The 22,095-nt window shown below is 39.8% G+C and overlaps 5 protein-coding genes across 11 annotated transcripts; all 5 read left to right on the top strand.

Moving 5' to 3' along the window:
- Positions 1-962: 962 nt before the first annotated feature.
- LOC6572490 (transforming growth factor-beta-induced protein ig-h3) lies at positions 963-11,499 on the top strand. Of its 3 annotated transcripts, XM_015166449.3 has the most exons (10): positions 963-1,054; positions 1,534-1,631; positions 2,035-2,094; positions 5,741-5,853; positions 5,947-6,088; positions 8,990-9,181; positions 9,263-9,548; positions 9,614-10,085; positions 10,150-10,832; positions 10,899-11,499. In XM_015166449.3, exons 2-10 carry the CDS (start codon positions 1,567-1,569, stop codon positions 11,385-11,387), a joined length of 2,502 nt encoding a protein of 833 aa, XP_015021935.1. In that variant the 5' UTR covers positions 963-1,054; positions 1,534-1,566; the 3' UTR covers positions 11,388-11,499. The 3 variants fall into 3 exon arrangements, with proteins under 3 accessions (XP_015021935.1, XP_001998597.1, XP_015021936.1); XM_001998561.4 differs by lacking the exon at positions 2,035-2,094 and having other exon boundaries at positions 5,531-5,853; XM_015166450.3 differs by lacking the exon at positions 2,035-2,094 and having other exon boundaries at positions 964-1,054.
- A 735-nt stretch (positions 11,500-12,234) lies between these two features.
- LOC6572491 (L-galactose dehydrogenase) lies at positions 12,235-13,541 on the top strand. Its single transcript, XM_001998562.4, has 2 exons — positions 12,235-13,232; positions 13,379-13,541. The coding sequence occupies exons 1-2, from the start codon at positions 12,265-12,267 to the stop codon at positions 13,437-13,439; spliced, it is 1,029 nt and encodes a 342-aa protein (XP_001998598.1). The 5' UTR covers positions 12,235-12,264; the 3' UTR covers positions 13,440-13,541.
- Positions 13,542-14,448: 907 nt separating this feature from the next.
- Positions 14,449-16,230, top strand: LOC6572492 (L-galactose dehydrogenase). Its single transcript, XM_001998563.4, has 4 exons — positions 14,449-14,705; positions 14,765-15,206; positions 15,278-15,651; positions 16,095-16,230. The coding sequence occupies exons 1-4, from the start codon at positions 14,560-14,562 to the stop codon at positions 16,165-16,167; spliced, it is 1,035 nt and encodes a 344-aa protein (XP_001998599.1). The 5' UTR covers positions 14,449-14,559; the 3' UTR covers positions 16,168-16,230.
- Positions 16,231-17,553: 1,323 nt separating this feature from the next.
- Positions 17,554-19,571, top strand: LOC6572493. Of its 3 annotated transcripts, XR_004363751.2 has the most exons (4): positions 17,556-17,769; positions 18,301-18,697; positions 19,062-19,326; positions 19,440-19,571. XR_004363751.2 is itself a non-coding variant. In XM_015166453.3 (3 exons), exons 1-3 carry the CDS (start codon positions 17,664-17,666, stop codon positions 18,856-18,858), a joined length of 555 nt encoding a protein of 184 aa, XP_015021939.1. In that variant the 5' UTR covers positions 17,554-17,663; the 3' UTR covers positions 18,859-19,009. The 3 variants fall into 3 exon arrangements, 2 of the variants coding, with proteins under 2 accessions (XP_015021939.1, XP_032583908.1); XM_015166453.3 differs by lacking the exons at positions 19,062-19,326; positions 19,440-19,571 and adding an exon at positions 18,807-19,009 and having other exon boundaries at positions 17,554-17,769; XM_032728017.2 differs by lacking the exon at positions 19,440-19,571 and having other exon boundaries at positions 19,062-19,327.
- Positions 19,572-19,676: 105 nt separating this feature from the next.
- On the top strand, positions 19,677-21,632 carry LOC6572494 (solute carrier family 35 member F6). Of its 3 annotated transcripts, XM_044007716.1 has the most exons (6): positions 19,728-19,768; positions 19,848-19,898; positions 19,969-20,058; positions 20,116-20,263; positions 20,327-20,480; positions 20,535-21,632. In XM_044007716.1, the coding sequence occupies exons 3-6, from the start codon at positions 19,991-19,993 to the stop codon at positions 21,308-21,310; spliced, it is 1,146 nt and encodes a 381-aa protein (XP_043863651.1). In that variant the 5' UTR covers positions 19,728-19,768; positions 19,848-19,898; positions 19,969-19,990; the 3' UTR covers positions 21,311-21,632. The 3 variants fall into 3 exon arrangements, with proteins under 3 accessions (XP_015021941.1, XP_043863652.1, XP_043863651.1); XM_015166455.3 differs by lacking the exon at positions 19,848-19,898 and having other exon boundaries at positions 19,677-19,768; XM_044007717.1 differs by lacking the exons at positions 19,728-19,768; positions 19,848-19,898 and adding an exon at positions 19,686-19,704.
- Positions 21,633-22,095: the final 463 nt, after the last annotated feature.

The raw sequence follows: 22,095 nt of genomic DNA, 5'->3' as shown, positions 1-22,095 counted from the left end.
ATACCGATCTTACACTGTGAGTTGAGATTTTAATTCTAAACTTGATTGAGCAGCTAAATTATATAATTATATAATCGAGTGTAGACAAATAGGGCAAGTTGCTTAAGAGCTGAGATTCCATATTCAAAATAGTTCTTATTTTTTTATACAATTAAAACATAAACCTTCTCAGTTGTTCCACTTTTATTTATTGCAGCTACACAAATCTTATACCACAATTGTGAAATTAGATTTCAAACCTGAATTTAAATAAAAAAAAACCTAATTTATAAAAGCAGTGAGTGCAAACAGTCTAGTCTACTAAGCTGTTTAATATTAATATTCCAACAAAATAGTTCTTTTTTATTATAAAAATAAAACATTAAGCATAATTCTAAGAAGAAGTAATCGAAAAACAATAACAGCTTACAGACTTATACATATGCATTCATATATATATACAGGTACTTGTCAACTACCTAAATAAGTACCTACAAATTTTACATACAAACAAAACGCGATTTGTGCACAATACAACCGTTTTCAAATACTATATGGACAGACTTTTAATAAGGCAACTCCGAGTAACTGAGTTTGTGAAACAAACGATACACCACTGCGCATTTGAATGGGATAACAGCAGAGACGCTCAGGTAGTGCAAACCGAAACATGTGTTTTGCTTACAAAGAACCATAACATTTGACCTCGCCCATTGTGATTGATGGCGAAACTCAATAGAGCGTGGCTAGAATTTTGTGCTGTGCAGTGTAAACACTTATCGGCGATCTGTCGGGCACTTTCACAATTATTACACGAATTTTGCATTTAATGGTGCCTGCGCAGCAAAAAGTTCTCTGGCATCGTAAAGAGAGCACAGCTTGAGAGAGCCGAAGACAGAGAGCGAGCGAGAGAGAGAGAGTGTCAAAGCTCGAGCCGGCGGCTCATGAAGCGCCGCTCTCAGCGCTTGCGACGGCATCGATCACAGCTTATAAATAGCAGAGCTGAGCGAGTTCTAAGCCAGTTACTTTTCAACAGCCGTTCAAACAACGTCAACTTCGTACGCAACGTCAAATTGTTAGTATTCGTGAGCGTCTCTTCTGTTAGTGTGTGTATGTTTGTGTGAGTGTGTGTGAAGAGGACTCAAAGAAAATGTTCATGGAGCTGCGCACGCATAAAATGCGACTTGCTTGGCTGATAATTGTTATGTGTGTCAATTTGGCAAGACAATAAGATTTAAAATAGTTGAAGAGTAATTAATCCAGCTATTGACGTTGTAATTAGCGTCTGCAGGCGGTGGAAAATTTCCTCCTCTTGTTGTATTGCCAAACAACTAAACTAACTGTCCACATTCACATTCACCTACATTTTCCACAATCCATGCGACGGCGGGTGCAGTTTGGCATGGAAAAACCAGTATTTTCAATTTGGATTTCGTCGCTCATCTCGAATGTCAGCTTAGACAGCTGTTCAGCTGTTCGGCTCGAATCAGTGAAATTTCTGTGCATCTTTCTTTATATCAAAAACTTTCTGTTTGTTTTTTGGTTTGTTTTTAGCTTCAAATACTGTGATTATTGACAACATTCAAGATGTTGAGACTCTGGGCAAGCCTGCTCTTGGTCTGCGCCGCACAGGCGTCACCATTTTACAGCGAGTAAGTAAAAAATACAACAAAATTTGAAATTAAAAAACATAAAATATTTAATTTATGCTTGTGTGGTTTTTGTGTAATTGGCAATTGCATTCCGTAGTTCATGTATAACTCATGTAGTTAATGAGTGTTTTTTTTATTCGAATATAGTCAATTTCATATGGTAACAATGGGTGGCTCGACAACATCATATTTACAGTTACAGAAAATTAAAAAAAAAAAAAAACAAACAAATCTGGCTTACATTATTATTAGATTTCGTTAAATTAATTTTTTTCATACTTCCATTTCGGTTCATTTATTTTTATTATCCCATTAAATGTAATATAACAAGCTTCAAAAAATTGTAGTGTCTAACGTGTTTTGGAATTTTCTCGAACAATTATAATGCATGCCTTCTTTACAGTGTTCGTTCGAATTCAATTTCCAGTGCTGATAATGAAATCAGTTCATCAGAGTCTTACAGGTGAACTACTCATATGCCCACTGTGCACACTCCCAGCATTTAGCAAGCTTGTCCCAAAACAAATACGGAACCACCGTTCCACTCATAATCCCAGCCATACTCTGTTCTCTTCCAATATTGATCTGTCAATCCGAACTTTTGTTTTATGTTTTTGTGACCGTGGACAAGCCGTAATAGCCCCTCTAATTGAGAGTTTAGATATTTATAGTGTTTGTTCTAGCACTTTACTGGTTTGGCTTGGTGAAATTTCACCATTTACTACGTTGACTTGGCAAATACGAAACGTGTTAACATTATAGCAAATAAAGTGAACCAAACAGAAATGGCTCAACCGCAAACGAATACAAAGCAAAACAGAAAATTAAAATAAAACAATTTGTTGTTTTTTTTTTGGTACTAAATCAAGAAACGTAAAGAAAGTCAAATTGTGACCCAAATTTAAAACTTAAATCTGAGAGCAGGCCGGCAAAAATGACAAAATCACCTAAGTAAAAAGATGTCGAGAGATGACGAGACTTTGAATTCAGCCTAAATATACAAGAATTACCTTTGTGTTCGTGAAAATATTAGATCAGTACCACACAAAAGATAAACATACTTATTTGTATGTATGTATGTACGTATACTTTCTGGTCTGTTAAGAACTTCTTCGCGCTGCTTTCCCAACCCAAAATGTGAATGTCCAATTACTAACTGCCAAAGAGATTGTTCAGTTAAGGCGATAAGCGCAGAGAATCGCGATCGAAAATTGGCACACGAAATCGCCTCAAAGATCATTTAACCCTGCAGTTCAAGTTTTTTGCGAAAGGCATTGTGCAATCAGCAAGCATTGAGAAAATGAAGAAGAAGCAGCAGAAGTGGAAGAAAAAGAACAACAACTGCAGCCGCTCAGTTGAGAACAATGTTCAAGCAAAGTGGGTCAGCGGCTTTAGGGCATCCGTGAAAGATGCAATTGCAGATGGAGATGCAAATGCAAATGCAGTGGCGGGATTTGACAGATGATCGTCGTTAGCGAGTCGAGGGGCTCGTTTACACATGGCTGATTGCAGCGAGAAACCTTAAACACCAGCTGTAGGGTGTAGTTGGATAACTAATTCAAATAGCTGTCATTAATTTTGACACGATTTGCGCTGCGTGGGGGGAGGCAGGCAAAATTTGGCTTGACATGGAGCAAATTAGCTGCTGACACCTCATTAGATGCAATTTTTGGGAGCAGCTAACGCCCCAAATTTAATGCTCTGCCGACAAATTTAAAAGCTCCAAAACTGGGTCAGCCAGAAACCTGCCCCGTCTGCTCCTCTCTAGCGTGCTTAACTCGTTTGGTTCTCCTCCATGGCAGAACCTTAATCGAATCACAGTGGCACTGCCTCCACTCGCCCACGGCCCATCGACTGTGGCCAACGACTTTCGCTTTGGTAGTCGAGACGGCGTTTTATTTAATTTACCAGTTCCTGCCTTTATTTACTGCTCACAGTTTTTTTTATTGTGATGTTATGCATTCGTTATACATTGGAAACTTCCAGAACTTTCTTGCCTTAATTATGACCTCGCAAACTTTCCCAAATGTGTTGAGGCTTTCGCATGACAGATTAAAATGCGATTAGAGCTCATCGATTGAGGCATCAATTCTATTAGTCTCATATTTCTTAGGAAAAACAATAATTATAATTTACAGTCCATATATAATTAAAAATTATTTACAAACAAATTATCAAAGTTTCTTTTAATTTAAATCAATCAAAATTTATTTTTATATGTATTTTTACTTATTTATATTTTATGCATATATACAAATCATTGAAGCTCAGTATTAAAGTATAGTGATATATAATATATGTTTTAAATATGCATTTATAAATTTAGAACTTGTTTTTTGTTTCAAAAGTGCTTTTATAAATTATTCATACACAAATCTTTGAAGTTCAATATTAAATTATTTGAAAATATTAAAGATTCTACAATTCAAAAATCCAATTTTTTCATTTATAATATCGAGACCAGATCATTTTTACAATTTTTAAATTTATTATTTACAACATTCTTTAAAAGTCAATATTTAATGAATTAAAAAACAAGCCAATGCTCTATTTTTAGATTCATAGATCGTAATTTACCCATAATTCAACTAAGTTCAACGCAAGTCAAATTTAAAAAATTTCTCTTTTCTTTAACAATTGGCAAAAACAAACTTCAAAAAACAATTGCCAGCCACTATGCCTAGGAGTTTCTCCCAAAGCTACATATATATGAATCTCCCTATATGAGCAGTTCAAAAAGGCCAACGGGTCCAAGTTGAGATCAAGTCAGGTATCGTCTTCGTAAAAGGCAGTTCGTGATATGCTCGACATATATATGTACATAAGTATTTGTTGTATAAACAACTTTAGAGTTTATTTTGATGTCTTTTAAGCCCTCACGTCATGACTCATGTCAGATAAAGATATCATAAAAAAAAATATATATATATATATATATATATATATATATATATATATATATATATATATATATATTCTGAAGTCTGTCGTAACTTGCCGCTAACTGAGCATGACAGCTATAAAAATTTTGTTAGGTTTGCCATTTCAGACATATTATTTGAAAACAAAATGTTCATATATACATATACATATGTATATATAATTCATTTGCTCTTATAATGTCTTTTATATTTTTAATTAACTTCCGTGTCGCGCATTTTTAATGAGCCCAATCAACAAAGAAGGTCCCGAAAATCTTACAGACACTTCAAGTATATATATTTGTATATATATATATAGCAGTGGGTGCCAATTGCGAGCTGTATATAGGAAAAGTCAGTTAACAAGTGACTGTTATGGTTTTGTCAATAGAAAGCGGGCTGGTATTGGCTTGCACGAGGCATGCGAATGAGTCATACTATGGAGTTAGCGCTACATATAAATAAATTTTAGTTTTTTGGTGTTGACTTCATTTTCGAACACATATAAAATCGGGAGACATAAATTCTATTTGATTGATGATGCCAGAGTGCAGCTCATTGTTGTATTTCTTTTTGGGAATTTATGCAAGTTTGTTTCAGAGTAATTTTCATTTGATTTGTATAGTATTAGCTATGGAGGCGGGCAATTAGTATGCGGCGCACAGAAATGCTGCGCAAAACAATTGCTAAACAATGGGCACGATCAGGCCGTATACTATATAATATATATATATATACGCTATATGTGTATATAGCCAGAGAGAATGTCGAGTCGGGCCGGAGCTTCTTTTATGTGCGAGACAATGGAAGGCATATGAATTATGGTGGGGATCCGCTTTAGGGATAGTTAAGATCTGGTGTGGAATTCGCATGAAACGGCACAAAGCACACACACACACACAGCAAATACATGCCAACACGCACTAATCAAACTAATCAAAAAATACACTCCACTTCCACTGCGCAACTCCTCAACAGCTTTATGCAACATTTAACACGACCATTACCGCTGCATCGCACGCTGTTTGCGCCCATACCATTTGCACCACTCGCACCGCTAGAACCACTGCATGCTAAGCCGTCGCAGCGTGTGGCCAGCGTCTGGGCAGCGCCCCCGCCGGCCCCGTTGGCGGCTCAGCAGCCACGCCCACAAGCCTTAGCTAATGCGCCACTGTTGCCACTCTACAGTAACAGCTATGGAAGCGACAGCATCAGCGACACGGAGTTCGTGCCACTGGAGCAGCAGGGACGACATGATGCGGCAGCAGCCTCAACACAGGGCGTGGAGCAGAAGCCGTTCAGTAAGTGAAGAGAATCGCATACAAAGGCAGTTTAAGGCAATATCTATATTTTTTTCTCTCTCTCTCTCTGTCTCTCCCTCTCTCTCTCCATAGCTGTTGATGCGATCACCACGGACGTGAACTCTCCCAATCCAGCCGTCTTCTTCCAGCAATCATTCCCATTCTTTGGCAATGAGTTCTTCAACTCGTTTGGTGGATTCGGATTTGGCAACAGTCAAGAGCCTTGGTGGAAGGGGTAAGTTGATCATAGAAGACAAATGAATAATATAGTATGTATTATTTTATCACAATATCCAATTTCTAAAATGGCTCGTTAGTTTGTTTCGACAATTAAAAATGATGATGCAGCATTTATTCTTGGGGATTTACAAGTGAAAATTTTACATATAATAAATCATGACTGATGATATAATATACAGCACAAAATATTTGTATACCCTGAACCCATTTTCATCAGGGTATAATGGTTTTTAAAACAGAAATTATATATACCCGACTTCAGTTTTATAGGATCTACTATAGTTGAACTTAGTGTACTTTAAAGACTTCCAATTGGAATCCAATTGTTTTGGTCAATAATAAAATGTAGAGTTGTGTGTAGAAAATACGATAAAAACAAGTTGGTTTATTTCATATATGTGGCATACTCCTTGATAAATATTTTACCATTGTCGAATTGGATTTTATTTAATGAATATAAAACTCTCTAGCAAAATGAATGGATTTATTAAAATATTCAAGTTCTCTACAGAATATCTGATTATAATAATTCCAATTTGAGTTAATATGTAAATATCTAAATAAATGTTATTATGCCTATTTTAAATTTGTACAATAGTCTATGAAATATCCAAACTAGACATTCTGAACCAAGACTCGTTAATAATCGTCTGTACTCCAAAGTCAGCAGTCAAATTATCGCACAATATTCTTTCCAGATCTTTCAGTCTAACTGCGCACAATTCTTATATATATGTATATTTTATATACATATATAGTAGATACTTCGCATTTCTGATATGGTCACTTGATTCGGGTCTTTCCTAATCGCTTCGCACGGCTGATTTTGACGTTCTTGACATTAGGTAATTAAGCATAAGCAAAGTCAAGTTCATTAGAGCTATTAAATTTATAAGTCTGATTTGTAATGTCTCTCTCGCATTATCGCCAATTGATGGAACCTCTTCGAGAGCTGTCTGATGTGATCAACAGCAAATCGAAGAGCGTGATTAACTTTATACTTATAATTTTGTAATAACATTCACTTTCAAGGCAGCAACAACAATAATAATTGTTTAACTTGACTTGAGCACCTGCCCCGGCCGATTTCTCAATTAATTGCTAAATTGCTTATATTGAATGCATTAACTGGTACATATATGTATATTTAGCTATATATCGTGCTATCTTTATAGTTGTCGTTTGCATTTTTCTAAATTGTGATTCAAGCAAAATTGCGAAATCAATTGGAACCGAGTGCATTTGTATTTGTGGAACCGAGAACGAAAGTCAGACGCAGCAATTGGAAAATTAGCACTTTATAAAAGTAGTATATAAATATATGTGTGTATATACATAAACCTATATAAATCTATATTGATATATGTATAGGCAGGCCGAGAAATTTCGAAAACTATGCCCCATACAATGGTCGGCTTTGTGGCGCACACATACACATAATTGAATTGAAGGCAGGCAAAGTTGTTAAGCTGTTAATTCCACACATCATTGTATATACAGATATAGTAGATAATGCCTCGACGGGTACCCCATAACTATATAACCATGTGAACAAACGTATCTATATATGCGAATCCATAAAGTAAACAACCATCAGTGCGCTCTCGCATTGATGGGCAGATAGTAAACATCGTCGTTCATGGGGTGCGCCTATTGGATGATAACTGTACAGGCTCCATAGCTACACATGCACTTGGATAAGCACATATACATATATGTATGTATTTATTATATATTGTGTTCATCTAGATAGTTCTGGCGAGTGCATTGACTTTTCATTTGCCAGTTAGCAATTTGCCAAAGGCATTAACAAGTCTAAGCTTAGTATGGTATAGGTTTACTATTTAGATGATGAGGTAATATCTCAAGAACAGAATTGTAGCTACATATAGGATTATGAACAGATCAATTATATTAAACTTAAATATTATTATGCAATGTATGAACAACCCTCAAAAAACATAATAACATAATAGACCTCGGCTAAACTTCAAACTATATAGTATATATAGTCATTTTAATTTAAATACATATACAGATATTTGTATACTCTGAACCTATTGACAGCAGAGGCGAGCTGAAGTGGTCTGACAAATGACCCTCGGTCCGTATCCTTATGTCCGTATAAACGCAGCAATCTCGTAAACCACAACAGTTAGAGACAAGAAATGCTTACATCTACCATAAGCACTACAAGTTGATTATTTTTCCCTTAATTCATCCCCGCTTGCTTATTACCGATTATCAATCATTCTACTTTGTTATTTACATCCGACCGTCCTTCGCTCAGAGCATTTCAGAGTATTCCCCGTACGCAGTAAACAGAGCGATATGGTTGTTATTAATGGATTTAGCTCGCTGATCGATAAGGTACGCAAGGGAATTCAATTAACTTTAATCAACCCAAACAATTTGTTCCAAAATATATGAGAATTTCAATTGGCGATTTTAAGGCATAATGGTTTTATTAAAATATATAAACGAGTCCTGATAGAGCCCTTAAAGTATAAATATGCTTAATTGGGACGGGGAATTAAAACGATCTAATTATGCCAGTCCGACCGTCTATCTTTACATATGATCGCAGCAATCTCGAGAGTCACATAAGCCAAGGACTTGAAATTTGAAATGTATACTCGTTATATCATACGCATTATTCATCTTGAATAGCTGAAGAGCTTCAGATTTTAGATTACTGCATTGAACTGTCAGCTCTTTACAAAGTTCAAGGTATCTCCTAGTCGAGCAGTCTCTACTCTTTATTAGCAATGCAGATAATACACACGATTTCTGGTTAATGTTGTGTATTATGTAATGTCTTCATTTAGTTTCTCCATTTCTCATCAGAAAACTAATTTGTTTGCTTTGCATATTCCCGCAACCCATTTACTTGCAGACCCAATGTGTGCACCGAGAAGGAGGAAAGCGATGGCGCAACCACGGAAACAGACGGTGATGAGGCCGTGGACAGCTTCGGTCAGGAACGTGACGGGGCTGGCAGTGTGGTCCGATCGCCACTGTTTGGCCAGTTCCACTTCAGCGTGAACTCCTGTGCCGAGAAGCCGAACAAGCACGTCTGCACCAAGATGTAAGTGGGGCAACATGAGCCACCGTTGGCACCGTTGCGTATACTTAATTTGCGATTCATTCGTTTCCTCATTCCATACAGCGTCAATCAAAATGGCAAGAAGAAGATGGTGACTATGACACGCCAGTGCTGCTATGGCTATGGACGACCACGCAATGCGGACTTCACGGTTCCCTGTGAGAAGATCGAGATCAAAGACATCGCCGCCACTGCCGCCGACATGGGAGCCCAGCAGTTCATTGAGAGCGCCAAGAGTGCCGGAGAGCTGGGCAACATGCTGTCCAACTCCCAGGGCAAGAAGCTGACTCTCTTTGTGCCCAACGACGCCGCCTTCCAGGAATACCGCAGCCAGCATCAGCAGGAGAACGTGAGTGGACATTAATAACCCCCAGCCAAGTGCCCGCTAAAACTATTTTCTACTCTCCCATTTAGAACGTGGATGACTCCAAGGGAGAAGGTTCCCAAATGTCATCGATCCTCAAGCTGCACTCCGTGCAGGGCGAGGTGGAACTGGAGGACGTGCCCAACGAGAAACTGCTGCAGAGCGAGCTGACCGGCCAGAAGATACGCATCAACACCTATCAGCTGCCACCGGCTCTCGGTCTGGAGCCCTATCGCTACGCCGCCAACTGTGTGCCCATTGTGCAGCACGACAAGCTCTCCGAACAGGCCCTGGTGCACACACTCAACGGCGTGCTGAAGCCTCTGACCAAGAACGTCATGGATTTAATACGCGAGCGCGCAGACATGTCCATCATGCGCACCGTGCTGGAGAAGACCAACATCAGCGCTCTGCTGGAGGGTGATAAGCCCGTCACCATCTTTGTGCCCACGGATGCCGCTTTCGATAAGCTGGAGCCACATCTGCGACGCGCCCTTAAGGAGGGACGCGGCTGCGCCTCCAGTAAGTAGCAAAGATTGACTGCAATTCCTCGCATCGAGTCCCTTTATTGATTGTCTTGCCTTAGATATACTGAAGAATCACATTCTGGACCTGACCTTCTGCTCGTTGGCCACGCTACCGGGTGCCAAGACAACCACCTATAATCTGCTGGGAGAGCCACTGCTGCTGAACCGCACCAAACATGTTGCCAACCAAACTGAGCCGTCGGCCATCTACATCAACAATGCCGCCAAGATTCTGGACGCTGATATAATGGGCACCAATGGAGTGCTCCATGTGATTGACACCATTCTGCCCACGGATTCGGCGCTGCCCATGACCACTTTGCTGTCGCAGAAGAACATAACAATCTTCAAGCGCCTGCTGGAGGCGTCTGGCCTGGACTATCAATTCGACGATATGGACAACGTCACAGTCTTTGCGCCCACGGACAAGGCGCTGCAGCACTCGGAATGGGCGCGCAAATTGGCCGAACAGCCAGAGTCTTTGAAGGACAACAAGGACTTGGCTGAGTTCCTCAACTATCATGTGATCAAGCCCATGATCAAGACCTGCGATCTCTCGGAGAGTTTATTGCCAACGGTGGCGGGCTCCAATGTTCGCCTGAATCTCTACTCAACCCACGCCCTCTTCTCGGACGTCATGAATAGAGCAACCGTGAACTGTGCCCGCCTGGTGCACTTCGATGACGAGAGCTGTGGCTCTGTGCTGCATCAACTGGACCGCCCACTGACTGCGCCCAAGAATGTAAGATTAGAGATGCAACTACGACTTGAGCCGTGCCTAATCTAGTTTATTTCCTTTTACTCATAGAATCTGCTCCAATCACTGGAAGCCAATCCCAACTACAGCAAGTTCCTGGAGCTGGTGCGCAAGGCCAATCTGACCCACCTGTTGGCCAACGAATCGGATAGCTTCACGCTCCTTGTGCCCAAGAATGATGTGTTTGAGGAGTTCAGCGAGTCCACCGAGACCAAGCCCGCCCAGAGCCAGGCCGAGCTCGAGGCCCAGGTCAAGACACACATTGTCAACGATGTTGTCTGCTGCGCTGGTATCATACCCACCAACTGGCCATTCGTACGCTCCATCGAATCCATTTCGGGCCAGCATCTGCGCATCACCCGTGACCGTCGACCCAAGATCGAAAATGCCGGCGTGACAAAATGCGATCTCATCGCCACCAATGGAATCCTGCACGAGATTAACGACATCATTGTGCCTAGGTCGCCGCCAGCGCAGCAGCATCGACCACGTCCCCACATCTATCAGCCCCCCCGAGGCGACTTCGATGTATTCTTCTAAAGATCGATTGTCGCAAATATCTCTGTGTATCTCTAACTTTCCCTAATACATATATGCATCTATATATATATTTATATTATTTAATAAACTTTTGTCATTGATTGAAAACTCACATTATGCAAACAATAAATGCAGTTAGTTATCTTTCTGATAAATAAAATACATAGAATTAAAAAAACTACTTTTCACTTGACCAACAATTTTTAAGTATATAAGAATTTCATAATGATTGCTATAACAGTTCTGAAAGAACCATCGTGTGAGCTTTACCCATCAAATCTCCGGAAGATCTGAATTTTATACATATCATACGATTATATTAATTATGATGGAGCAAAATCTTAAACTATAGACGAAACAGGTTAGTTAATTTGCATTTCCATGTTTCAACTAAATCTAAAAACTATAAATCCTGATTTTTATTGGTTATACTTTAATTATTATTATTATTTTACTTATTTTTTTTATTGTTTTTTATAATGAAAAAAAAATATATTAGGAAATGTGATTTATGTTTGTTTATAATTGTTATAATTCATATTTTATTTATCTAATTCGCTTGACTCGCAAAACAAAATACCAAAGCAATGCAAAGAGGAATGAATCTCTTATTGGGCAGAATCATATTTTAAATAAAAAAGAGAGCTTTTAGAGGTGATAAGTGTTCCCTGTTTCTCGCTCTCATAGTTCAAGAGATTCCAAGCTTAACTAGAATATGCACCGCAACTTAAAAAGCTTCAGTTTGGCAAAAGCTCACTCACTCTCTCTGATCTATGTAATCGTGTAGGGAACAGTGTGTGTGTGTGCTGCATTTGAGTGCGTCTATAAGTATTCCAGGCAGTGCAGTGGAAGGCTCAGTTTAATTTAGACTTCAGCAATGACGGGAACACTTCCAGCTACCTTCGTAAAGGGCTTCCACAATGAAGAGCTGGTTCACCGCATGGAATACCGCAAGTTGGGCGGCACCAATTTAAGAGTATCGAAAATTGCATTAGGCGGGGCCACATTGAGTGCGCTCTTTGACAAAAAATTCGACGAAGAGGAGGGCATCAGGACCGTGCAGGAAGCTATTAAGTCGGGCATCAACTATATCGACACTGCGCCGTTCTATGGCCAAGGTCAGTCGGAGCAGGTGCTAGGCAAGGCGCTGATGGATGTCCCAAGGGAAGCGTATTACATAGCCACCAAAGTGGGACGCTACGAACTGGAACCCGATCGCATGTTCGACTTTACTGCGGCGAAAACACGAGAGAGCGTCAAGAAGAGCTTGGGTCTGCTGGGCCTGGATTATGTGGACGTGTTGCAGGTGCATGACGTGGATGCGGCGCCCAGTCTTGATCTAGTGTTGAAGGAGACAATTCCTGTGCTTGAAGAGTTTGTGAAAGCCGGCAAAGCGCGTTTCATTGGCATCACCGGCTACGATGTAGACGTTCTCAAGGAGTGCGCCGAGCGAGCGAAGGGTCGGGTGAACATAGTCCTGTCCTATGCTCGCTATACGCTTCTGGATAACACTCTGTTGCGCCACATGAAGGCATTCAGGGAGCTGAATGTGGGCGTCATCTGTGCCGCAGCCCACGCGCTTGGCCTGCTCACCAATGCTGGCCCACAGGCCTGGCACCCCGGCAGCCCGGAACTGCAGCAAGTGGGTCGACAGGCCGCCGAGATTTGCAAGCAGCGTGGCGTGGAGCTGGGCAAACTGGCCATGTACTACTCCACGCAGCTAGAGGGCGCCGCGACCTTCTTGATCGGCATACCCAATCGACGTCTGCTGCAGGTCAATCTGGATGCGGTGCTCAACGGCTTGAACTCCGCCGAGCAGGAAGTGCTGCAGTATCTGCGGGAAAAGTGAGTAAACCCGTTTTTCCGTTTTGCGAAATTGTGCAATTCGGATTTGGTGTTAGCATTGCGTCAGAGCCCCACGAACTTGGCCTATGTTAACCGGTTTGCAGTGGAAGTGGAACTATCCAATTGTCTTCTCATATCTCTTGCAGTGTTTTCAAGCAGTCCTACAGCTGGGGATCGACGTTGTCGACGGTCAGGGACTTTAAATAAATCCGCCATGTCTACTTGTGCGAATGCTGGAATAGCTTTAATAACAAATCAAATGTGTTTCTAAATTGAATATAAATTTGAATATATATATCTACACCTATAGTTGTATATACTTATATATATATATGTACATATATGCCCATATGCTATATATGTATTAGATCAGCTTCAATATCAGCTCAAGTTCAGTCGCTATTTCATTTATTTGTTTACCTGTCAGCGTCTATCAAAATAGATGCATATATATTTTCTATTTTTAGCAACTAAATGCACTTATGTATTCCTATCGTCAAACAGAATACCAACAGCGAAATTATATACCCTGTATTCTTGTGACATTTCATATTTAATCTGTGAATCTCCCGGAGAATTTAAGCATTTCGTTTCGTTTTCCTGACTAACCGTCTGAGTGGAAAATTTAAATTCATGTATATGCAGATGTATAACTACAGAATACAGTTAAATTAAATATATATATACTTGTAAATATACATATATATGGCTATGAAAATATTCATAAATATTTATGTATGTAAGTTTAAAAAAAGAAAGAGTTAAGCCATGGTTAAATGGTTTTATACCCTGAACTCATTTTCAATGGGAAATCAGGGTATAATGGTAGGTAGGTAAGTATGTAACAGACAGAAGGACGCGTGGCAGACCCCATGAAGTATACATTCTTGATCAGGGCGACGAGCTGAGTCGATTTGGCGTGCAGAATTATACATACATATATTAATATTATACTAAAACTAAAATATTTTGTCCGCATTTTTACAAGATAGAGGAAGAGATGTATACATACTTATATAATTATAAGAGTCAAAATCTGTTCTCGTTTGAAGATACATCATTCACTCATCCATATGTCTGCTCTCGTATTTAACCGGACTTCGGTTGATCCAGCCCTGTTAAAAGTATTCAATTCTCTCTTTGCTTTCCAGATGTTTTCGTTTATAATCTAGCACTTCTCACAATCACACTAACACGCATGCAAAATCATTCCCGTTCTCTGATAGTGAAGCAATAAGAGCTGAGTGCTGGGCCGCACCAATTTATTGTGGAGTGTTGTTTCTTTGCGAATTGGACGGCGAATTGTGACGGCTAAAAATAAATCAATATGTCCGGAAAGTTACCGAGTACCTTTGTCAAGGGTTTTCACGATGAGGAGCAAGTGAGGCGAATGGAATACAGCACGCTCGGCAAAACGGGTCTGGAAATCTCTAAAGTTGCTTTCGGTGGCGGAGCTCTTTGCTCTAACTATGGGTATGCGTGAAAGAGAATGATAGATCGGAAATTTATCATATGTATTCTTATTGCTACAGCTTCGATCTGGATGAGGGCATAAAAACAGTTCACGAGGCGCTGAGAGCTGGCATCAACTACATCGACACGGCGCCCTGGTATGGCCAGGGCCGCTCAGAGGAGGTCCTCGGCAAGGCATTGAAGGATGTGCCAAGGGAAGCCTACTACATAGCAACCAAGGTGGCACGCTATGAGCTGGACTACGAAAACATGTTCGACTTCAGCGCACGGAAAACTCGTGAGAGCGTGGAGAAGAGCCTGCAGCTGTTGGGCCTGGAGTACGTGGATGTCATACAAATACACGATGTCGAGTTTGCCGAAAACTTGGACATAGTTCTCAACGAGACTTTGCCCGCGCTGGAACAGTTGGTTAAGGAAGGCAAGGCCAAGTTTATTGGTCTATCCGCATATCCTCTGTCGGTGCTAAAGGAGTGCATATCCCGTGCCGAGGGCAGATTCGATGTAAGTAGCACTATTTACCCTATGAAGATTTGCTCATTCTACCCGATTCACATTCTAATTCTGATTCCCAGACTGTGCTCACATATGCACGCTATACGCTTCTGGACAACTCCTTGGTCGACTACTTGGACTTCTTCAAGTCCCAGAATCTGGGCATCATTTGTGCAGCTGCCCATGCATTGGGTCTGCTTACCAATGCCGGACCCCAGCCCTGGCATCCGGCTCCCGATGACCAGAAGGCGATAGCACGTCAAGCTGCCGAGGTGTGCATTAAGCGGGGTGTGCAACTGGGCAAGCTGGCCATGTACTATACGAGTCAATTGCGTGACGTATCCACCTTTCTGGTTGGCAATCAGACGCGGCAATTGCTCCACACGAATCTGGCTGCCGTTTACCACGGTCTCAGCCAGCAGGAGCAGGAAGTGCTGCAGCATCTCAGAGAAAAGTGAGTGGTGGCCAGTCGCACTCGGAAGTTGACCGAAATTGTGCAACTCGGATACAATGTTACTGTTGCATCACATCCGACTCCATTTGCAGTCGCAGCCAAAGACAGAGACAACAACAATTCACAGCACCAGAGACAGAGACAGCAATAGGCACAATTTGCAGTCTCGATCCGAGTCAGAGCCGGCTGCCATTAGTTGTCCATTTATGTGCCCACTCATTGTCAATCTTGGCCATCGGTGCAGTAGGCAGCCAGCGACTCTCTCGAGATATTTCCATCTCTTCATGCATTGAATGTTGCTGTTGTTGTTATTGAACTTGTTTTGGTTTCGTGGCACAATCTAATTATGTCCAATCCATTGCAATTTTATGACTGTTTTTGCTTTAAATTTATCGCTGACCAAATTCAATGATCTCTCAAATTTACATAATTTTATTTTTCAGCATCCTGGTTAAATCCTCTCACTGGGAGGGCATCGAACTGGAACGCTATTGGGCTGCACTGAAAAAGAAATAGATTACATTTTCATATATATATTCAAAAAATGAATAAATACAGAGATTTTTGCTAAATATTCTACATGCTTTGATTTTATTTAAATTTCCAATTTTAGAATAATTATATGGTTTAGAAAGCTTTTTAATATAAATATATACTATATTACTGCGGTGATATTTGTATTCGTTTATTCTTTTAAAATTATTTTATATAATATACTTAACATTTTTTTTTTAATATGCTCTGATTTTTGTAAGTAAATTATTTTTGTTTTTGTCTTTTAGGTAGGCCAAAAAACTTTACAAGATTTAAAAACATTCTATTGTACCTTTCAGTCGTCCTCTTGTATCTTTCATGAGCCTTGAGCTTGAAGGATGAGTCCTTCTATGAGCTGAATGTAGACCAAGTTTTTCAGTCGCAAAGCCTTTTTAGCGAAATCTCATTCATTAAATATTTAATAGTTTTACCAACTTGACCAATATTAAATTACTTTAATCTTTGTAATATTGCAAGATAAGATTATATATTAGAAAAGATAAGCAACTGAAGAATTTGGTTGATATGGTAAAAATAGAAAGCTCTTATAATCACTACCTGATATCATTTGTTAACTAGACTGGCCAATTATCATGTCAATCTGTCTATGATCAATTTAAAAGAAATCAATTATTTAACTCACTAAATGATTTAGCTTTCAAAATGCAACTTCCACCTTTCGCTGCCATGGTCACCCGCCTGAAAGCCTGAAAATGCACTAATTAAGCCTTAATTAACGCAATTTTTCAATATACCTACATACATACATCCATATACATATGTATGTATGTATGTATGTATGTATATTAAAGAGAAAAACAAGCCGCACGATTTTATGGCTCTGTGGAGAACCGTCGAAGCGCGCTGCGGTGTACAAAACGGGGAAGTTTAATAACATTTTGAATAATGAATACTCATAGCAACAAAAACAACAACAACAGCCGCAACAACAAGAAAATGCAATACGATATAAATGCACAACAAAAATCCGCACGAAAAGCGGAAATGCTGTGGATGAAGCCGCATTTTGTTTTCCTTAAGCTGCGCTTTGCGTTTTTGCCTTGCAACGATTTGCAGCCAAAGCCGAAAATATATTTTCTTTTACTTGCACTCACTACCTGCATGTATGTATGTGTGTGTATCTGTGGATGTGTGTGTGTGTTTGTGTGTACAATCGCTGCCAATAAATATAATGTTATCAATGCAACTGCTCCAACTAACTCTCCAGCTGATTGACCAGATTCTCAGTTGCGCAAGCGCTCCTTCTCACTCACCATCTCTCTCGCTCGCTGTCTCACTCTAACGCGCCACCTGTAGCCCGAGCCGAGCTTTCGGGCGACTACGTTTATATGCGCTGCGCCGTCGCACTCGAAGCGTCAGTTTCGTCTACTGCTTTGAGACGTTGGGACGTGCTCCGTGATTAGAGACAGTTGTCCGCAGTGTATTAAATAACAAAAGTCATCCTAATCCAGTGCAATATGTTCGGGCAACAAAATATGCTTTTGATTCTGCTGGGCTGCAATTTGCTATTAGCCATTAACGCATCGGGTAACACAAATAAGAAGCAGCAACAACAAAACCAAGGTAGGCAAAGCCAGACAAAGGCCCAACGATCACCGATTCACAAAAGGTGTGGAGAAATTTTCAATGCCAACTTAGGGCAGTTCTAGGCATACCAAAACAAAAGGAACCGGTTTTTGCGTATATAACGCCGCTTGGAGCCGGCGTAGACGGCCAGTAAGAGTAAACAGTGATGTGCCTAAAGTTTCTTGAACTTGTGTGATATGTTTCATAAGGTACACATAAATAACTTACCGTTAAAATGTCGATTTCCAAAAAGAAAATGCTGGAAAATGAGAAGTTTCAAAGAGAGAACACTTTCCCAAAAACAGTTAGCCCTATATACAAATAAAAATATTGTTAGTATTATTTTTCCTTATTATACAATAAATGACAGCCATATCAGAAATACATATAATCTGTTTTACCAGCTACATATATAAAGATAATTATCTCAACACATAAATCACAATCTCAATTTTGCTTGTTTCTCAGTTTTTTAAAGACCATCAATAAACAATAATTTGTTCTCATATATTTATCGAACCGTTTCAGAAATCTGGGAACAAGACCTAACGGATACTTTTAAAATTGAGGGTAGCGATCAGGGCATACAGAAGGTTAATCTGAAATGCGGTGCCAATTCAATGAATGTGATGTTAGAGACTGAGAAACCATTTACGGGCGTCATGTATACACGTGGTAGCTTCTATAAGCAAACGGCTCCGTGCTTCATGAAACCCTCAGCTAGTCAGGGAACACGTCAATTGGAAATGAGCTTCCAATTGGATCAATGCCAGACACTGAAGGATGGTGAACTGTATTCGAACATTGTGGTCATACAGAACGATCCAGAGCTCATAACGCCCGGTGACTCGGCTTTCTCGTTGGAATGCGATTTCCGTCAGCCGCGTAGCTTGGACGTCGAAGCCACCATGCAAACTAGAGACAGGTACGTTGTTTTGAAGAAGGGTGCTTCTTAATAGCAAATATTTGAATATCTACGAATACATGTACAATATATACATATATATACATGAATATGTACGATCTAAACTTAGAAATCCACAAAAATTGCGCGGAGCACGCGGTGGAGCACGCCAGCGTCAATAGAACTTCACCCTATGACTACCTATTAAGTTCTTCAACTATATTCACTTTGAATAGCTGTACTAAAGGTACAAATTCAAACTTAAACTCTTTGACTTTGCACATGTTTTAAGAAATAACATTTTAAGTAGAGCCCTACTAACAAGCACTGGACACACACCTCACACATCACATAACCACACGAGATACGTACATACATTCCACAGAATTGCGACAAAATCTAAAATTACACTGACAAGTCCCGATCCCGCGGCCCCAACGGAAAATCTACACAACTCGGTGGTCAGCAACAGTGATACAGTAGAGTATATACCAAAGTTCTCTAAACCAAACAAAACCATAAACCTGGGCACGGTAGAGGAAGTGATTTTGCCACTGGCTCAGCAAAGAGATGAGCTTTAAATAAAGACAGTAAGCATTTCTTCCTCAAACAACACACGCAATTATTACACATACAAATTCAAACTACAGGTGAGACACCAACACACGCTTTTTGCTAAAATATTTACATACTTATTTTGTTCAACACTGTGGCGATTTTGACATATTTTGATAAATCAACTAATCTTCTTCCATTCTTATAGGAATAATACACAGAACTCTACATCGGCTGCCTAAAACGGATTTCATAAATCATTTCAATAATCTGTTTTATATCTTTATCCTGTGATATTTTTTAAGTTTGGGTTTAATAAAAAAGTATTCACCAAATTTAATTTTGAGTTTTCATTTGCGCGCGAATAATAAAGCTGTCAGCAACAGAGTTGCTATGGAATAAAATGCACATCTGATATTTATTTCTAAAGATCTGGCAGCGCTACAAAGCTTTCCGTTGTCTGGCAGGCTTTGGTGAGTAAAAAATCACAATTAAATTCGCAGTTTTTATCTGGAGAAAAATATTTCTGTACTACAGGTAGATATCACATTCAGTTTTTGTTTTCGATATGAAAAACATCAAGTGTGATTATTTTGTGTAATTTGATTGCTTACAGTTTTACAAAAGCGAAAACTTTAATCAATTGCACGTCATCTGTTTGATTTCGGTATCATTGCGCATTTATAATTACACAAAGAACTGCTCAACTGAACTACCATAATTTTTAATTTAATTAGTCAGCGACTTTAATGTTTTAAAATGGATTGCCGAGTGTTTCTAACACTGCTATTCGTCCTGAGCGGCACGGTCAACGTTTTATTCGCCAAGTGAGTAAACTGACAGTGCAAAATGCGGGTCTTCCACATTGAGAAAATAATTTGCAGATGGACGAACATTCAATCATTCGAGGGCAGCGATGGAAAACCGCATCATTTCCAACATCCTGTTGTGCTGACCCTGCTCATGTTTCTGGGCGAGTATCTGTGCTTTGTAGTGTACAAGATCGTTCACCTGCTGCTGGCTAGACGCTCTGTAAGTAGCACGGCACGTTGCATTTGCCAGTTGTTAAAATGTATTTTTACATGTGCTCAATAGCTTGGCAGCGAATCGGATCTTATTTTGACCAGCGGAAGCAATGAATTCCATCCGTTGAGCATGTTGCTGCCCTCTTTTTTGCGTACAATCGCTTCCATTTTGCTGTTTACGGGATTGTACCTGACGTATGCCACCAGCTTTCAAATGATAAGAGGTAGGTTTATCAACAGTCAGCCGGGCTGCATCTCAACATCTATATATATTGTAGGTGCTGCCCTGATATTTGTGGGCCTATTTAGTACGATGTACTTGAACCAAACATTGACTACTCGCCATTGGTTGGCCATCTTCACCATGACGTGCGGCATCGTTGATATACTGGCCTTGGATGTTCAGCGGGTTGAATATGATAACCAAACGGTCCCGCATACAGATCACAATGCCATTTTAACAGGCGATTTATTGATTATAATTGCTGAAGTGTTGCACGGCTTTCAATATGTGTATGAGGAAAAACACTTGAAGGCCTCCGATATAGTGCCCATCCAGGCTGCTGGTTGGCAAGGCTTCTTTGGAATCATCATCACGATCATATCTGCGATCTGCCTGAACTTTGTACCAAGCGTTGCGCCATTTAATGAGAGCTCCCGTGGCGTCTTGGATGACCTCAGTGATCTGATTCCACAGCTTCGTGGCAACACGCTCTTAATCCTTGCGCTTGTCTGTTTCACCTGCTCCAGCGCCATTTACAACTGTGTAGGAATGTCGATTGCGAAATTTTCATCCAGTGCCAATCGTCTGCTCGCCGATGGAATTCGAGTCTACCTTATCTGGGCGTTTGTTATCTTTGCCGAGTGGGAAATTCTGAATCTCATCACACTCATGGGTCTTCTCATACTACAAATGGGTATTATTATGTACCGGCAGGCGATCTTTCTTGAGTGGTATCGTGCTCTTTTGGCACGCTGGCAGCGCAGTCGTTATTTGGACTTGAACGCAGAAGCTGGCCCTACCCCAAGCACCCAACCTGCCGATGTTATTTAAAATGTGATGGGTGAATAAGTTTGAATTGATTGTGATAAGAGAAGCGGGCTGATAGAGCTATCCAGTTGTGGGATGGATCACTAAAAATTTACTTATCAATTGTAATAGTACGAATATATATATATACTCTCAAATTTACTCACTTCTTTCTATATATCTTTCAAAAGCGATGGTATGAAGTGAATTGGAATTTATTAAAATATACATTTTATTAATTTAAAGCATCCCAAAAAACAAGATCACTTACAATTGATTTTTAAAAATATTTCGTAAATTAAATGTAATATATATGAAGAACATAAAGAATTGTTTCAACACAGTATATGTACCATCAGTTTTTTAAATATAAAAATCTACGAATGACGAGCCTGTAATCAAGGTTAGAATGAAGGTTCAGTACACCTATTATTTAAACCGTCAAGGAATACGTAATAAATTGCCAAGGTGAAAAGACGTCTGTATGTTAATAGTCTCCGCAGTGTCCTTTCATAAAGCTAGTTCATATACTAGTCCGAACTATCTAGTCTAGTCCGAATAATAATAAAAAATGGACCCTTCAATCTCCCAGCTAGAGATTGTCATATACTTTCATTTGTTAGTATAAGACAAACACAAAAGTAAGCCCTATTTTATATCAATTCCAGAAACATAATATAATGTATGTTTCAGTATGTTCTGGTAGGAACAGAGGCCACAAATTGAATCGATTTTCAAATTCTCGACAGATTGAAACAGAGTCCCGTGTATCTTCAAGTCCGAAACATTCGTTCACGGAGTAAATAGTC

This window comes from Drosophila mojavensis, unplaced genomic scaffold, assembly GCF_018153725.1.
Source record: "Drosophila mojavensis isolate 15081-1352.22 unplaced genomic scaffold, ASM1815372v1 contig_19, whole genome shotgun sequence".
Lineage (NCBI taxonomy): Eukaryota > Metazoa > Arthropoda > Insecta > Diptera > Drosophilidae > Drosophila > Drosophila mojavensis.
Note: the sequence above shows the minus strand (reverse complement) of the source record. Positions and strands in the feature narration are given on the sequence as shown.

Bases quoted from the DNA above. Each gene is read 5' to 3' on its own strand.
- LOC6572490 (XM_001998561.4), top strand. From the start codon at position 1,567: ATGTTGAGACTCTGGGCAAGCCTGCTCTTGGTCTGCGCCGCACAGGCG. The intron at 5,854-5,946 runs GTAAGTGAAGAG...CTCTCTCCATAG, and splicing joins CGTGGAGCAGAAGCCGTTCA to CTGTTGATGCGATCACCACG. The intron at 10,833-10,898 runs GTAAGATTAGAG...TTTTACTCATAG, and splicing joins CACTGACTGCGCCCAAGAAT to AATCTGCTCCAATCACTGGA.
- LOC6572491 (XM_001998562.4), top strand. From the start codon at position 12,265: ATGACGGGAACACTTCCAGCTACCTTCGTAAAGGGCTTCCACAATGAA. The intron at 13,233-13,378 runs GTGAGTAAACCC...TATCTCTTGCAG, and splicing joins CTGCAGTATCTGCGGGAAAA to TGTTTTCAAGCAGTCCTACA.
- LOC6572492 (XM_001998563.4), top strand. From the start codon at position 14,560: ATGTCCGGAAAGTTACCGAGTACCTTTGTCAAGGGTTTTCACGATGAG. The intron at 15,207-15,277 runs GTAAGTAGCACT...TCTGATTCCCAG, and splicing joins GTGCCGAGGGCAGATTCGAT to ACTGTGCTCACATATGCACG. The intron at 15,652-16,094 runs GTGAGTGGTGGC...TTTATTTTTCAG, and splicing joins CTGCAGCATCTCAGAGAAAA to CATCCTGGTTAAATCCTCTC.
- LOC6572493 (XM_032728017.2), top strand. From the start codon at position 17,664: ATGTTCGGGCAACAAAATATGCTTTTGATTCTGCTGGGCTGCAATTTG. The intron at 17,770-18,300 runs GTAGGCAAAGCC...GAACCGTTTCAG, and splicing joins GCAGCAACAACAAAACCAAG to AAATCTGGGAACAAGACCTA. The intron at 18,698-19,061 runs GTACGTTGTTTT...TACATTCCACAG, and splicing joins ACCATGCAAACTAGAGACAG to AATTGCGACAAAATCTAAAA.
- LOC6572494 (XM_015166455.3), top strand. From the start codon at position 19,991: ATGGATTGCCGAGTGTTTCTAACACTGCTATTCGTCCTGAGCGGCACG. The intron at 20,059-20,115 runs GTGAGTAAACTG...AATAATTTGCAG, and splicing joins GTCAACGTTTTATTCGCCAA to ATGGACGAACATTCAATCAT. The intron at 20,264-20,326 runs GTAAGTAGCACG...TGTGCTCAATAG, and splicing joins TGCTGCTGGCTAGACGCTCT to CTTGGCAGCGAATCGGATCT.